Source organism: Lutra lutra, chromosome 3 (assembly GCF_902655055.1).
Source record: "Lutra lutra chromosome 3, mLutLut1.2, whole genome shotgun sequence".
Classification (NCBI taxonomy): Eukaryota; Metazoa; Chordata; class Mammalia; order Carnivora; family Mustelidae; genus Lutra; species Lutra lutra.
This window is the reverse complement of record NC_062280.1, coordinates 74,218,355-74,235,648: the sequence shown is the minus strand read 5'-3', so window position 1 is coordinate 74,235,648 and position 17,294 is coordinate 74,218,355. Positions and strand designations below refer to the sequence as shown.

The window sequence follows — 17,294 nt, the reverse complement described above, 5'->3', positions numbered from 1 at the left end:
CTTTATTTTCCTAACACCTATTTACACTTTGTAGACCCATGTGCCCTTTCACATTCAACCAGAATTGTTCTGTCAGAGGTCACCAGAGACGACTTGTCCTCAAATCCAATGTCCGTTACTCATTTCTGATATTGTCTAGCTTCATTGAGACCTCTGAAGGTTTACGGACTTCTCACTGTCGATTTCTACCCTCTTCTCTTCCCCAACATCCAGCTCCTTTTCGTCCTCCTTTTCTGGGTTCTTTGTAGGTATCTTTTCGCCTTGTTCCCACAAATAAGTTCTTGAACCCATGTTCTTCTCTCTCTACTCAGATTTGTTCCCTCAGCCTCATCTCCACATAACCCTGTATAGGTACGTAGAATGCTCTGGAATTCTTCAGTCTAACCCTTCCTCACATTCTAATCCTGTATGTCCAACTTCCTTCTCAAAAACTTTCAGTGCCTTCATTGCTTTCAAAGCAACCTCGAAACATTTCTTCAAGTTTCAAGGCCTTCCACAATCTGCCCCCAACCTTTTTTCCTCCTTATCTTCCACTTCTCTCCTACCTGATTTGTCTACTCCAACCAGACTGGTCTACATATTGCCCTTTGAAAACATCTCAGGAGGTGCCTGTGCCCTAATCACACTGTTTCTGCATGAGATCCTCTCCCGCACCACTCCCCCCCAACGCCCCCCGCCAAACATTCCTTGAAGGCTGGTCTCCTCCATCACCTTTTCTAGAAAGCCTGTTTCACTCTCTTTGAAATAGTACTGCACTTTGGGATTGTGTTCACTGTGGGACAGTTCAAATTAGATTCAATTGTAAGGGAAAGAAACCCCAAAATAGCAGTGGCTTACGTCTCTGTCACATAAAAGAAATCTGAAGATCTGCAATCTGGAGTTGGTAGAGTAGTACACTAAGTCACTGGGGACCCAGTGCTCCTTTTATGTTTCTGAGCTGCTGCCTTCAGCACATGGTTTCCACCTTAGTCCAAAATAGCTGCTCAAGCTCCACCCATCATGTCTACATTGAAGCTGCAGAAAGAAGGGACAGGGGGAAAGGGGCCAAAAGGTGATGCAACCTATCTTTTAGGGAAGTTTTCTGGAAGCTCTGCATAACTCTTCCACTCACATTTCTTGGTCAGAATTTAGTCATTCAGCTATACCTAGGTTGAAGGAAGTTTGGGAAAGGAAGCTACCATTCTGGGTAGCCGTATGCCCTGGTAAAAAAGGTAGGGGCCCTATTATTATTGAGAGATATGGATTTAGTGCCATTGTATTGCCTGTAAGGTGACTGGGCCCTATTATTAAATAAAGGAAGGATGGATATTAGAGTACACAACTAACAATCTATGCCATAAGTATTTATTTTTGGATTCTGCTGAATGACTTAGTATATGGTATTGTGGAAGGAGAAAGACTTTGAAGGTATGTTGGTCTGGATTTAAATTGCATTCTGGCATTCTAGTTAAACCTGGTAGATTGAGCCCAGGTGTTTATATCTTCTCTCTCCTGAAACTCCACTGAAAGGACACCAAATAAATTTAAAAGAAAAATAAAGGCATAAATCTGCAAGGAGAAAGAAAGAGGACATACCACAACTAAGAAGAGATGTCAATACATTAGTGGAAAATGGAAGGCTCACCAACAAATGGTAACTGAAATAAAAGAGTAGAAGTGAAAAGCAGAACCTACAGAGGAGAACAGCTCTGAGAAGCAGGATAATTTGCCCTGTAAGACCTTTTTGGAGCCCAGAGAGAAAACGTGCCATGGAAAGGGGATGTGACTCTCAAAGCTTAAGTAAAACAAGGAGATTGATAGCAAGCCAGTTTATACAATGCTCAGAGCCCACTAAGTCTTCCCCCAAAGTAGCCAGTTAGCTTCCCTTCCTCTACCCCTGGAGATAGCTAGAGATTTATTCCCTGGAGAAATGAAAGAGCAGACTCTGGACTGAGGAAAATAAGTGGGAAGGAGATACAGAGCTCAGAAGAGGGAATGAATTGAAATGGAACAAATCTCTGGATTGAAAACCCATAGCCCAGTCACCCAGAAGCTAAGAGTTCATAGATCATATACACAGGGATGTCAGATTTAGCAAATAGAAATATAAGAAGCCCAGTTAAATTTGAATTTCATATAAACAATGAATAATTTTTAGTATAAATTTGTCCCATCTAATGTGGGTGTGCAATGCATAAATACAACTCATGCTCAGTCTTTCAATGCCTTACTATTATATTCAAACTGATATGGGGGATCACAGGAAATTTTGTGAAGGTCTCCCATATGAAATACAGAAGCCAAAGAAAATAGGGGAAAATGATATTCAGAGCAAACAGGGAGAAGAAGAAAACAAAACCCAAAAACCCAATACCCTTAGACAGCTAAGATATTACATCCATGAAACAAGAACAGGATGCTTTAAAAAAATAATAGGAGTGACCATAGAAGAAGAAAAATCTCTTGAAATTAAGATTACTACAGCAAAAATAAAACAGGAAATGAAAGCATAGGAAATACACTCAAAGGACAAAAGGCAGCAATATGGAAAACACTGTTTTTTTTGTTTTTTGTTTCTTTTTTAAGATTTTATGTATTTTTTTGACAGAGAGAGAGACAGCGAGAGAGGGAACACAAGCAGGGGGAGTGGGAGAGGGAAAAGCAGGCCTTCCACTGACCAGGGAGCCTGATGCAGGGCTCTGTCCCAGGACCCTGAGATCAGGGCCTGAGCCAAAGGCAGACTTTTAATGACTGAGCCACCCAGGCACCCCAAGGAAAACATCGTTTTGTTTCATTATAAGCCTTTCGGTACTGTTTGATTTGTTAACTACATGCCTGTATTACCTTGATAAATATAAATTTAATTAATTTTTAATATGTATTTTAAAAACAAAAATTCCAGCTCTGTCACCACCTGGCTGTGTGTCATCAGACAAATTAGTCACCTCTCTGAGCCTCTTTTATTTATTGTAAAATGGAGATAACAATACCTATGTCATCTGTCTTTTACGTCTTGTAAATGCTGGCAACACCTGCAATCTCATTGCTTTATAGCCCGTTTATATTTTGCATATTTTGTGACCCTCATGATTAACTTAGGTGTCCCAATCTTCCATTTTTTTCTGGAATGATGTTCCTTGATTTGGGATTTGTGGAGGCCTATATCCCTTCAATGTTTTTACTTCCTGTCTCTGACACTTGCAGGATTTTGTGTTATTTTTTCTCAAAGTCAAAGCATTTTCCCAAGCCAAGTTTCTAAGTAACTTCTAAGGAGGAAAAAAAAAATCTCCCCAGTTGGAGTCCATTTATCAAGGCCTGTTAGGGATGTGTCGAATCACTGAGTGACCGCTGGGACGCAGCCAAGGAAGTTGGTTGCAACTCCTTTTCTCATTACTCTGTTCTTATCTTAATGCTGCAGACCCTGCTGTTTGCTGATTCCCAAAGAAGCCAGCTTGTTCTCTTTTTGTCAGCGTTATTGTCTTTTGAGGTACCAAATAGCTGCTCCTTCCCTAATCTAGACCTTCAGGAGGCTGATTCACTTGCTTGTCTAAAGTTGCATTAAAGTGTTGCCATATTTTTAGCCAAAACAATCCCTAGGGTTAATGAGGGGATCTGCAGCCACTACAAACTGTCAAGCAGATGCTTTTATTCACAAATATACAATTGTGGAAATGGAAGGGATGTTACACGTGATGTAATCCAATTCATCTCCTTTATTTTGTAGATCAGGTACTGAGCTCCAAAAGGTTAAATGATGTGGCATGGGTCTCATAACTAATTAGTGGCTAAACTGAAATCCACAACTGCTTTTTCAGGGCTTTTTCTGCAATCATGGTGTTCCTTCTCTCATGGAAGAATCAAGAAATAGTTGTCATTTGAGTTGGGGATACATTACATGGGACAGTGACCTTCCCAGATGTATATCAATCAGTTTACTTTGAAAACCAGCATGGGTTTCCCCTCTCCCAAAGCAGAACTGGAGACAAGGGCTTGCGTGCAGTTAGCATAGCTTTGGAAGTGACATCAGAAACAGGAGGTAGAAAGCTATTATAAGGCCACATCTCCTGGCTGGTCATCACTGTGGTCAACTGCGCTTGATCCTGCAGGGATTGTCTGAAAAGCCTCAGATGCTGCACCTCAAAATTACCCACTCACCTCCATTCTCCACTAGCCAAGGTTGTTCCATGGGTGTGAACTCCCAGGACTTGGGACTTCCGTGACATACACATCCAAGGACTGGAGATTCCTCCAGCAGTCCCCATCCCACACAGGAAGTCAGAGCAACTTCCCCACCCCCCAGCCCCCCACCAGCAGGAAGTAAGTGAGGCACCGCGCAGCTTGGGCAGGAGCTCAGTGCAGCAATATCTGAAGAAAGGTGGACCAGGAGGGTGTGGGTGGCCTGGCACAACTACTCTCTAAGGGTCTGAATTATCTCTGGTTCTTCTGCCCTGGCTACTCAAATTGAAAGTCAAGAGGCACCCTGGTGGCTTAGTCCATTAAGCCTCTGACTCATGATCCCAGGTCAGGTCTTGATCTCAGGGTTGTGAGTTGAAGCTCCACATTGGGCTCCAAACTAGGCAAGGAGCGTACTTAAAAAAAAAAAAAAAAGTCCTGATACTCTTGAGGTCAACCAAAAAGGAAGCTTACTGCCTTCCTCCCCTAGGAAAGGGAAAGCACTGTAGAAAGGGCCAGTGCAGGCAGAAGGAAGCTCTTTTGCATCTTTTGGAGCGTTTATGACCCATTCCACAGGAGAGATCTACTGCCATGTGCCAAAAGAGAAAAATAAGATTCCTTTAAATATGGAACCCCTTTAAAAAACAACCACAGAAACTTGTAAATTTAATTTCTAATGGCTTTGGGCATTTTGGGGATTCTATACCACAAGTGATAGATGAAAGCAGAATTTACAGGTTTAAAAAACAAAAATAAAACAAACAATTAAAAAAAACCTTGGTGTGAATGTCTAGGCTTCACAACCCAAGTCCAGGGTTAATTCTTTAGTCTGATTTTCCAACTCACTGAAAACATTTTCCAGTTTCTGCTCAGTGATCTTCTGAAATTGATTTCTGTGACTGTTTCTGAGTCCGTGCAGTGAATAAGGCTTTGATAATTAAATAGTAATTTCAGCATCTCAAGCAGGACTTAGATGTACCCTATCGGTAACCAGCCATGTGACTTTGAGGGAGTCACTCACTTAATCTCTCTTTGCCTTGGGTTCTTCTCAGCAGCATGGGGACAGGCATAACACCTGTAACCATCCCCTAAGGTCTTTGTGATGGTCAAAGGAGATTACCTATTAGAAAGATTATTTGATAGTTTAAATAACTAAGATTTCAATAATCTAAATAATGTAAATTTAAATCATTTGAATTTGATAACTTTGACCACTGAAAGTACCTTATAAGGAAAAGAAATCACTCAGTCAGAAAACGTAATAGAAATTACCCCATAAAGGATGCCGCTTGTTGGAGTGTGGGTAGGCAGAGGAAGAGGTCCAAAATTATAAGCGTTAAAACTTCAAAGGGAAGTCACAAATGCCCTATCCTTTTGTCTGCATGAAGTCAACAGAGATGATTATTAATAAAAACAACAACTAGTATTTCCTGAGTGCTGACTTAGGAGCTTTATATACACATTATCCCATTTAATATTTAGAGCAGTCCTGTTAGCACAGGCACTATTTTGACCTCATAACACACATGATGGAAACTGATGTTCGGAGACACTCCGTAAACTGCTCATAGTGTTAATTGATAAGAGTGAGATCTGAACCAGGAAGTTGGACCCCAAACTGTTTTTTTTTTTCTAAGATTTTATTTATTTGACAGAGAGAGAGATCACAAGTAGAGAAAGAGAGAGAGAGAGGAGGAGGCAGGCTCCCTGCCTAGCAGAGAGCCTGATGTGGGACTTGATCCCAGAACCCTGAGATCAGGACCTGAGCTGAAGGCAGAGGCTTAACCCACTGAGCCACCCAGGCAGTCCCCAAACTGTTTTTAATGACAGTGGCATTCTCTCTGCGGTTCTACAACTATTGGAACTAAAGCCAAGCCTGGGAACACTCAGACATTAGGGGCAGGAGTCACTTGAGTGTGCCCACACCTGAGGCCGGTTGCAAGCACACTAGGCAGCCAGCAGATAGCAATTCAAATAACCTCCATCAGAAGGGTGGGGAGGTGGAGGCTCCAGGTTAGAGCTGCTCAGGAGCCTATCTGGTGGGGCTGAGAGGGCAATCAGAGGCTCTTCGTCTACACTTGAGCTAAGCTGGGGCATCAGAAGTTGGCAGTTCTTTAGCTTTAATACAGTCGACAATAGCCATTTAGCATCCATGCCCAAAGGCTGTGATCACATGCCACTCTCTCACCCAGCATCCAGCAGGCACCTTCCCCGCGCCCAGCGCCGTCCTAGCATTACACCAGCTTCCTGTATCTCCACCATCATGGTGGCCCTGTGAGTGCAGACATCTCCCTCTTGGAGGCCCAAAACCTGACACGCTGCCTGATGTAATGAGTTCTCAAAATATTAGCTTTTTGATATTGAATTCTCTTACCAGCCTCCAAGGTAGATATTATTATCCCCTTCTTAACAGATCAGGATACATGCATGGACTTAGCGTAAGTAATTTACCCAAAGTCATCGCATTGTGCTCACATCTCCATGCCGAATTGCCTCAGACTACTTTAAGAAACTGAGAATTATCCAACACTTCAGATTTTACAAATCCATTTGGATGCTCAATCCTTTTCCAACTGGCTCTCTAAATTAATCAAATGGATCTTCAAACTGAAATTTTCCATTTCCCTTTGTGCTCTACAAACATTCATCAGCAATTATGGAAAATGCCCAGTCTAATGGTATCTTTGTCTTCGTCTTTCCAAGGGGAGGCAAGAAGTAGCATTTTTCAAAAACATCTGATAATGACAGCAAAATGTGCTAAATTATTATTAAAGGAGTTATAGTTTGACCATCCTTTTAAAATTAGATTACTATCTAGAACAATTTATTTTTTTAAATACAACAGGAACTCAACAAATGCTTCTATTGCTATTCAGGTAGGACTATTCACTCATTCATCACTCAACAAATGTTTATTAAGAGCCCGCTCTGCTTAGTGTTTTCAACTTCCGCTGCTACCGGCACTCAACTTAGCCACCATATTGGAAAGAAGAAAGATAATCAATGCAGAGTAAGGTATAATGACTTAGAAGGCTTAACCCATTCCTATATTTTAATAGACCCTAATCAATTAACCTGCTGAAATTATTCTACAGTTAGAACAGGCCCCACGGCAGGTGGACGGAAGAAATCTTTTGCCCCCTTTTGGTGTATTTCAAAGCACTTTCACATATATTCATCCCCATGTCCCCACCCACGTGATATGGCAACTGAATAAAACATGAGAAATTCATCCACTAGCATTTATTGGTGCCTTCTTTATACACTTCTCCAGGCACTGTGCTAGTTTCTGGGGATGTACAGGCAGGTAAGACATATCTCTTACCTCAGGGGCTCTGCACTCATGGGAATGAGAGAAAACTAGTAATTACCAGAGTGTGAGGAGCGCTATGGCCAAAGTAAATGCAGGAGCCAGTAGGGCACGTGCCATCTAGCAGTGCCTTGTACCATCTCTTGGTCTGGTGATTGTGCTTGGACTGAACGACTCTTAGGCCCTGTGTTGTCTAATCTTCGGCCATTCTCAACATTCAGGCATTCTAGCCTTTCCATTTCCTGCACTTCACCATTTTATTCATATCAGCAAAAGCCCAGCTTCCGACAAGTAACTTCATTCAGGTTCTTATCAGTCTAAAGATGGGAGCAATTCACTTTCAAAATTGAATATATAACTTTTTCCTTTAGTCATAATTACTAGAGTTAACATCTGCGTATTAATTTTCTATTCCTCTCAGGTGCTTTGGCGCCCAAATTCCATAAATCTCTCCAGAGCCTACATTTAGCAATCAACGGCAGACCTGTGATTTGCCTGTTGAATAAGCTGTAAGAATACCAAAAGAACAGATCTCTTCCCCCTCTCCTCCCAACCCCCCGCCCCCGACACACACACACTCCTATCACTGCTACCTGATAATTCCGGGGCTGACATTGCAGACAATCACAATGACAATTAGTCAATGTGGCAGTAAATCCTTCCTAACGTTCATGGACTTTTAGTAGATTTGGAGCAGCTTGATGAACAGAAAGATAAAGAATGTGTGCACATATATGCATGTATAGATATATAAATTTACCCCCCAAATGGTTTGATTAAAATAAACACAGAAATGGTGATTTCTCACTTTACAAATAAAAGGTGTCTTGTGCAAGATAGATTACAAACCAGAAAGATTTTTAGTGTGGTGACGGGTGACCGGTAACCAATCTTTAGAATTATTTTTGAGGGTAATTTTAGCAGTTCTGTTCAAATGATGCTTTTTTAAAGACTGCTATTTTTCTAAATGGAGCATATGTCAGGAGAGCGGGATAAAAGCCTAATAAAAACATATCTGATTATAAATGAGATTTTCCAGTAAGTTGCTTTTCACTAGCCGAGGTATTTGCCATTGTCCTTGAAAACCAAGGTTCCCAGCGATCTGCTTAGGAAGTTAATGATACAGTTCCTCATGACGGAAGAGCTTGGATCCGGGGAGTATTAGGTAACTTTGTAGCTTTGTAGATGTTCCTTTTAGGAGTCCTGTGTTTTTAAAAGTGCCCCTATGTCTAACAGTTGCACCTATGCTCGTGCTGTTGAGTCAACATAATCTACATACACATACACATATAGATGCTAAAAGGAGCAGCTGTGCAGGCAAATGCATTTCTCATCATCACAGTGGCTATCCCATTGTTGCTTTGTAATGATCATCACCAAGGAGGAGCTCAGAATTATGCCCCCTGGAGCCGCGAACGACCAACTTGGCCTGGGGCCATTTGCCCCTTTTGTCTGGGGCATCCCCTTCTTGACGCTGGAAACACCTGTCTGGTGCCCACCGTGGGACTTGACATCTGGCACGCCCGTGGAGCATGTGCCTGCAAAGCCATTACATCTCATGAGGGCTGTGGGCCACTGCTGTCCATATCCTCTCAACACGCTGGGCTCTCCGGCCCGAGGATCCACGCTACTCACGGTTTACAAAGATGATCTCAGAGGCCAGAACCGGGAGGCTGGGTGCTTAGAATCTCCCTAGATAAGCCCATAACTGCCATGGGACCTAGAAAAATCACCTCGCCTACCTTCACCTTGAGTTTCCTCACCTTTGAAATGAGAGAAACAGTAGATGTTTCTCAAAGGTACCATATGCCTCTAACAGTCTATAATTATAATGAAAACACAAACATAGAAAACAAACCACTCTATGACCCAGCAACAGCATGTAGGCATGTGCCTGCGTGTGTACGCATGTGCGCATGTGTGGAGACAGGCAGAGAGAGAAAATGCACACAAATTCACAAGGAGACATACACAAGGATGTTCATAGCAGCATTCTATGTAATACATAATAGCAAAACAACTGGAAATAATCTAAACCTTCATCATCAGGAAAGTGAGTAAACAGTAGATAGTAATACACGAAATAACCACATAGAACTATACATAACACTGTGGGTGAATCTTACAAATGCTGAGCAAGAAAAGCAAGTTGTTAATGAATACATACACTACAAGGACAGCATTTATAAAGTCTCAAAATATGCAGAGCAATAGTTTGCATGAATTTCCTATAAAATTAGAAGGCTCTATACGAAGATGATTTCTACAAAATTTAGGAAATGGACATCTTGTGGTGGGAGGGAGGGAGGCAGAAGCAAGAGAGCAGAGCTGCTCAGGACTTCAAAAGAGTAGGTAAAGCTTTATTTCTAGGCTGGATGATGAAGCGGTAGATGCGTTCTCAATGTCTGATATGTAATGTGTATACCTTTTAAAACATATTAAGCATGCATAAAAAATTTGTGGTGTGACTTTTGCATATCATTACTTCCAAATCCTTTTTGCAGCCTTATGAAAATGATTAAGCCCATCTCCTGATCGTTCAAGATGGTTACTTTCAGGAACTTAAAAAATTTTAAAATGAACTTTGGTTTCAAACTTTAAAGTATCTATTTGACTATTTGTGTGAGCAAGCATGTTGCCACGTGTATGATATACATGGTTTCACCAGTGACTGAACTTGACAAAGCTATGGTGTTCAGAAAGTCCTGTTGCCTTCTGAGGTCATAGTCAAACCTTTGGACATCAGAATAAATATCAAGAAATAGACACAGTTTTGTCAGTGGAGGAAAAATAAAATTAATATGTCACATTTTTCTGTGCCCTACAGATTCTTCCCACCCCTTCTCTGTTCACCATCCCCTAGGGACAGTGGATAATCCCTTTTGTCCCAATGCAGTGGAATCTAGTTTTGTTTTAACGCAATGGGAAGCCTATGGCCAATTTTGGGTCCTGTTGATTTAAGACTTTGACACCAGCAACTCTAGCTATTAAAGTTTCCATAGTTGGGAAGTCTATCCTTAAGGTTCTGTTCAGTTGCCGTATCACAGATTTGCATTTTTTAAAACATCCTTTTCTGCATCGAGTTAACCACCTAGGTAATATGGCTCCATTTTGCATCAGGGATATTATGTCTCATATATTGAAAATACTCTCAGCAGATATAACAATATTAGTGTGGTGGGGGGTCGGACATCAGATGGGAATGATGTTCTTAAACTTCCCACAACTAGTTTTGTTGCCCTCTTGGTCTCGTGGGAATCTAGTCTTCCAGAATCTAAGGGAGCTTTGCTTGGGATTTTATGTTGTTTTCTTATCACAATCTCTCCAATGGCAACTGTGAATACTCCAGTACCATGAGAATCGAGGTGAAACCAGTGGCTGGAGAGTTATTGTTAAAAATGAATAGGTTTCCGAGGTAATCATTCTCATTCATTGATCACTGTGACAAGTATTTATTGAGCTACTCCTACACATCAGGCACTATTGTAGACACAGGGGATCCAAGAGTGAAGAAAAAGGGGCCAGGCCTTGCCCTCATGGAGTCTGCCTTCTAGTGATTTCTTAGAATAACTAAGAGGATTGAAATGACAACAGGTGCATATGATGACAAGGATAATGATGACAGGCAAGCTCTTTCAGAAAGACTTCCATGATGTTCCATGACCCTCCAAGCTAAGTTCAGTGCCTTCCTCTGTACTGCCCAGGACACCATGGGCATATCTTAGCCACTTGGGGCACCTGATATCTCTAGGTACAGACACTACGCCAAGTGCTTTGCATTTAATTCTCACAATAACTGCTATAACTGTGTGAGTTAGCAAATACGATCCCCATGTTAGAGATTTGGAAACGGAGGCTCAGAGGGTTTAAGTAACTTCCCAAAGTTGCACAGCACAGAGGTGACTGAGCCACTCTTCAAAGGGTTATTTCTGACTCCACAGACCATGTGGTTAAGCACTGAAATGCTGAAATCCTTATTTTCTAACCCAGAAAAAGTATTTGCCCTGAATTTACTACCGGGGAGTTTATCTTATCTCAAATCCTCATGCAGCTCAGTTCCCACTTTTTATTTGTCCTTGCCTCCCCACTCTGACTTTCAGTGCCCATCACAAGAGCTTCACAGCCAGTAATCCTAAATGCGGGACCACATTGTTTTCTGTTTTATGGCTCGATAATCTCCTCTGCTGTAAATACATTCAGAAATGATTGTGGCTTTTTCTTGAGGCCTCAACATTTTCTAAAAAGTGATTTATTTTGATAGTGCTTTAGCCTCATGATTTCAAATATTAAGTTACTTGGTTCAGGTGATCTTATATTTTCCCATAAATGTATTTATGTCGCCCCGCAGACTGAGAAATTTCATTCCAGATTTTTTTTCTTTCTTCCTTCATTTGATTTTGTGCAGGAGGAGGACTGAATTCTTTGAACTTGTCAGTAAAGGAGACTATGATTGGAACATCAAAAACCATCGTGATATATTTCGGTAAGAAGCAGCTCTTGTTTATGTGTTACTTCATTATTTGAAGATTTAGCCATGCTTTTCCAACAGGGGTAAAGGCACGCATGTGATTTTCTTAAAGTAACAAATCTTGGCTTACATACAAAACATTCAGAGAGTAGTTGAATAATTAGAGAAAAGAAAGATGGCTTGTCTTTTCGTCTTCTAATCCATTAATATTTTTGCTCCCTCTCCATAAATTTGCCTTCAGAATTAGAAAAGAGTGTTCAAATTGGTTCAGTTTCAGCAAGCTGTGACTTCCTCTTTTTCCTGGGGAAGTGGGGTGGGGGTGAGGGTGTATGTTGAGGAGAGAGTGGATTTTTGAACTTTAGAAAACAGTGTTAGCCAAAATAGAGAGTTAACTTTGGGAAGTTTTTTTAGAGACAACAGGCATTGTAGATAGAAAACCAATAGCAACGATTTGGGTGGCAGAAATAAGGAGTCTGTTCTAGACTTTTCACCGAACTTCTTCCTAGTTGTTTAGAAAAGACAGACCACCGCACTTACGTGGCACATCTGAACACCCTGACTGGAGCCATGCCACTGGCTAGGCTCTATTCCTCTTTCTCTCACCCACCCCCTACCTCACTCACCCCCAGACCTTCTGCTGTCTTAGTCCTGTTCCAAAGCTGCTGAGTATTCCTGGGAAAGCTTGTGAGGCCTGGACAGACACGCACTGTGTCTGTTCCACAGCCAGGTGACTACTAGAATCACCCAGAGGAGGACCCCTGTTGTGACCGGCCCATAGCTTCGATGCAAGCCTCCCCCGACCCCCGTACCCCGCAACCCCCACCACCACCTCCAGCTTCCGAACCCAGGGCTGCCTGCCCTCCCTCTGCCCTTCCCTCTGCCCCTGACCTGTCTTTACTCTTTCCTGAGGACTTCTCACCAGAGGCCCTCTGTTTCTCCCCTCCTGCGACAGTATTTCTCTCAGCTATCTTCTCAGGCCTTTTTCTTCTTCCTGACCAGGGTGGGAAGGGACCCTTCCTCTCTTCAAAACTAGCCCTTCCCAGGTGTCCTAACTCTGTTCCCTCCACCTCCCCCACCCCTGAACTTACCCTACCGATTCTATTCCTTTGGCATTTTCAAAATCTGTTTTTTTCCCCTCATGACCATTCTAGGCCTAAAAATATGCTCCTAATTCCTTAGGCAAAAAATAATCATCGCTAAAATCTGCCCTCTTCTCAAGGTCCAATCATAGTCCCCTTCTTAACCTTCAGTCCCACACTTGACTCACACTCCTCCTAACTTCTTGCAAGGCAGTGTTTCTTTTTAAATAATTTTTAGTTTCACAAGTAATTATAGGAATATATTTTTCTGTAATAAAGGAAAACATGACAGATGAGCCCCCAGACCTCCCCGGGGCTTCACTCCCCATTCCCATACCGACACACAGATACACACTCTGTTATCAACTTATATCCTTCCCAACCACTTCCAAAGCATTTATATATGTATATATTCTAAGGAAAAATACTGTTGAGTATCGACTTGTCTGTTTTAACATAAGTTACACATTTATAGATCAATCAGAACTGGCTTGTTCGCTCAACCATATGCCTTGGAAGTTCTTCTGTGTCCATACCTCATCAGCTTTTCCTATCGCACGGTATTCCAAAGTACGGATTTACCACAGAGTAGCTAGCCATTCTCTACTGAGGAATTCAGTCTGTGAAATAGGACTTCTGCTCCTTTTGAAAGTCACCAATCACCTCCCAAGGATCAAATGCTAGGGCCCTTGTTCTCTTCCCGGATCTCATCACAGCCCCTAATTGCATTGGCCTTTCTGTCTTGAAGCTCTCCTGGGCCTTGGAGTCTGCTGAGCCTTGCGCTTCCAGATTTTCTACTCTCTTTTGACGCTTGCTTCTCCTCTTCAGCCTTCTTCAGCCCTTCCCCTCTCCACCACCCCAGAGATGTAAGGACCTCCCGGGACCTATTTTCAAGATTCCTCTCTCAATCTTCAGCCTCCTGCTGGCTTTGACTACCACCTTTTCTCACGTGACTCCAGCCTGGCCTCTCTCCTAAGCACAACTCTTAAAATGGCAGCACTCATTCCACATCTCCACCCAGGTGTTTTCTGCAGAGTTTTTCAAATGTTCTTTTGACAGGGAACCCCAAATGGAAGAAAAATCTTATTTGGAAGGAGACTGTGTAAAATAGAGGTGCTCCAGGAGCTCTCCGCTGCACTCCCCCCCTTTATTTTCCCTCCCCCATTTCATGGTTAGACTCTGACCACAGTGCACTGAGGGGCAGGGGGCTCCAGGGACCACCCTCTTAGAGAACTTAAAAATAGCAATATAACCAACTAAAAGTGTGTCTGCTTTTGATCATCACCACGTGCCTGCAGTCTAAACAATGTCAACGATGAGATATGTTCCCCCTCCCCCCGCCCGAGAAAAATCTTGCGTTGGTAGAAGTCCTAAACAATTGCTGAGATTACTGTTGAGTATCGACATAATTGATATAAAGCTTCAGATGAGCACAGGATTACTTATCCTTTAGTTGGACGCGTGCGGCCCCTGTAAATTCATTGCAAGAGCGCGGGGGGGTGGGGGGGAGGTCAGCCGCTGACACCGGTGGGCGCCGAGCACACTCCTCGAGTGAGTTCCTCACGCTGCAGAGCCTTGGGCGCCGGCTCCGCGGCTAGTTGGTGTCTTTGACCCTACGGAACGTCACATTCCTGCTTTCAGACAGTGTGTCCAGAAGAAACAATGATGGAACGGTAACAGCGAGGACGAAAAAGCACAGCTTGACTTTCTTCCCTTCTGTCATTTTGTGTTGCCTGTTTGGACGTCTTATATGTGTTTAAAAAAATTTAAAAACCGTGACACAGAGAGCAAAGCGCAAAGTGCGCTTTTTTGTTTGGTGAGCGCCAAATTCAGTTCATACATGAACTATTTTACTATGAATCTGTTTTTTGCATGGCAGTGGATTCATTTTCATTGCTCATTGTTTTGAAACTGGAGAACCAATCAAGAAAATAACGGCTAACACAAGATTGTTGTTGAAATGACTTGGCATATAGAGGGGAGGTGCGATAAAAGCATCAGAAACTCCGGGTGCAGCCCCTCCCCCCAGCCCCCTCCCCAGCCCCACCCCCACCAACCCCCGTCCCCTCTACCACGCCACCTCCCCATCACCACCACAGAGCTGGCTGTGCCCTCCGTGCTCCTGACCATTCATTCCAGCACCCACCCCCACACCACAGACTGGACTAGAATTATGGGGACCTCGAGAGTAACTTCTTCCTCCCTCCTCTCTGACTCTAGAAAAGACCTTTCAATTTTTCTAGAGGCTAGATCTAAAAGAATAACTTCTAAAGGAATAAGAGAGTAACTACTCATTCACCCCCTTTGGTTCTTCCTTTGGAATCTCTCAGCCTTTTCCTTGCCTTTGCATTCTCCTGCCCTTCCTTGTTTTAGACCCTTATCAACTGATACTGTCCAACTGGTCTCCCTGCTTCCCTTCTTGGCTTCTCCAAACTCTTTTCCCACCCACCACCTAAAGTTCTGCCTGCAAGTTCTAGTTAGGTTGTCTCTGAGCCCCCAACCTTAAACAGACTCCCCTGTGCCAGTTGGATAAAGGTTTCAAACTCCTCCACCCCATCCTCCCATGCAGCCTTTTTCTGTCTTCATTCTCAGAATGGACTTCCTGCTCCACTGTAGGGAAAGAGAGACCCTTCAGTCAGACCCTGTGGATTCCAGCTCCAGCTTTGATACGCCCTCACTGTGTAACCTCTGGCAAACTTTCTAAACTGTCTGATCAAGGAATGCAAAACACTATTTACTTTGTAAAATGGAGGTAATAATAATATCCCTACCTCATCTAGAGACTCCGTAACTTACTCTGTAGTGCTTGCTCTATTAATGGTCCCTATTAGAATGATCACTACCTGAGCACCTAGACAGATGCTCAATACACTTGTTGATTGGCTGATTAATGGTGATATGAATTTGAGAAGTAAGCCTTGAATTATCAAGCAGATGGAAGCTAAGTCTTGTCCAAGTTAATGGTACCAGTAGGCAACCTCATAGAGATTCTCTCCTGTCTGGGAGAGAAATTGCAAAGTTCAGTGCATTACCTACAATCTTGTCTCCCTCTGATACCAGCAGAACCTAAAAGGAGAAGCACCTGAGTGTAGCAAGAGGGAGTCTGGTAGCTTTGTCTTAAACACAGAATCCTGAATCCTTACTCACTTTGGGAAAGTTACTTAATCTCTCCACGCTTCCATTTGCCTCTCTGAAAAATGGGAATAATGGTCCCTTCCTCTGAGGGTTCCAAAGATTCATTTAGTTAGTAGTTCGTGGGTCGGTGCTTAGTATGGCACAAGCAGAGTGCTTGTCACAGAAGCTCAAATCTGAAGAGTGCACTTCTGCATTGCTCCTCGCAGCGCTTAGCACAGGGGGGCTTGGGGTTAGATGCTGCCCAACTCCTGGAAGGGGCTGCTGAGGCCCATGTGTCTGGCGGTGCTTTGAATGACCCATTGTTACCTGCCACTCCACCAGGTTCCCTGGAGGGGTTTCCTGGGGAAGTTACACAAACCCCACTACCATCACGCTTTGCCATCTGGGAAGCAGACATGTTTCCAAGGCATTCGTGTCTGGCGGGTTATGAAATGTTAACACCCGGCATCAGGACAGCCCCCTGACCTCTAACAACACACCGCTTTCTTCCAAAAGGAGCCGACCGAGATGTGGTCTCTTGACTCCAATCCTTCATCGCTTTTCATCACGTACTGCTGGCTTCAGTACAAAGAAAGCAAGTTTCGGACAAAGGGTGCGCCTTGTTTTTCCCACCTCCCCACCACATCAAATGATAAGCACCAGAGCTACCCACAATTGAAATTGTTCACTGTGTTTCTATATCCGTGGTTCAGGGTGAATTCTAGTTAAAGCCAGTAGAAATCTGCCCCTCAAAAGTCTGGTTCAGATCTTCCCGTGCTTTCTTAGCTGCTCGAATGAATGAAAGCTGCAGCAGAATATGTTTCTTCTTCATAAGGCTTATAAAACATGGTTGCAGCCAGGTAATAAACTGGAGTGAAACAGTGTGGCTCTCCCAGTAAATGTCCGCTCGCAGAGCAGGTGGAAATGAAGGGTCTCCTATGGTGGCGGGTGCCTTGCCTCTTTGCTATAGGTTTCTGTCCATTCCCATCAATCAGCCATAAGTTGGTGAAGATTTGTCAGCTATGTATCTGGTATTATATGCCAATTCCCTTGCCACTAGTTAAAAATAAGACGTGTTGTCCATTAGGGATTTTTTTAAGTAGCGCTTGCTTAGCTCAGGTATAGAGCAAGCAGTGCTTTTCCTCCCTTGATCCACTGCAGACATAACAAA

The 17,294-nt window shown here is 43.1% G+C and overlaps 1 protein-coding gene across 2 annotated transcripts in view; it reads left to right on the top strand.

The window, feature by feature from the left end:
• The window catches only part of PDE11A (phosphodiesterase 11A), a 421,382-nt gene that overhangs the window by 360,876 nt on the left and 43,212 nt on the right, over window positions 1–17,294 (top strand). For both annotated transcript variants that reach the window (XM_047722279.1, XM_047722276.1), the window contains exon 16: window positions 11,868–11,945. In XM_047722279.1, coding sequence (XP_047578235.1) covers window positions 11,868–11,945 — 78 coding nt within the window. The remainder of the gene's footprint in view (window positions 1–11,867; window positions 11,946–17,294) is intronic.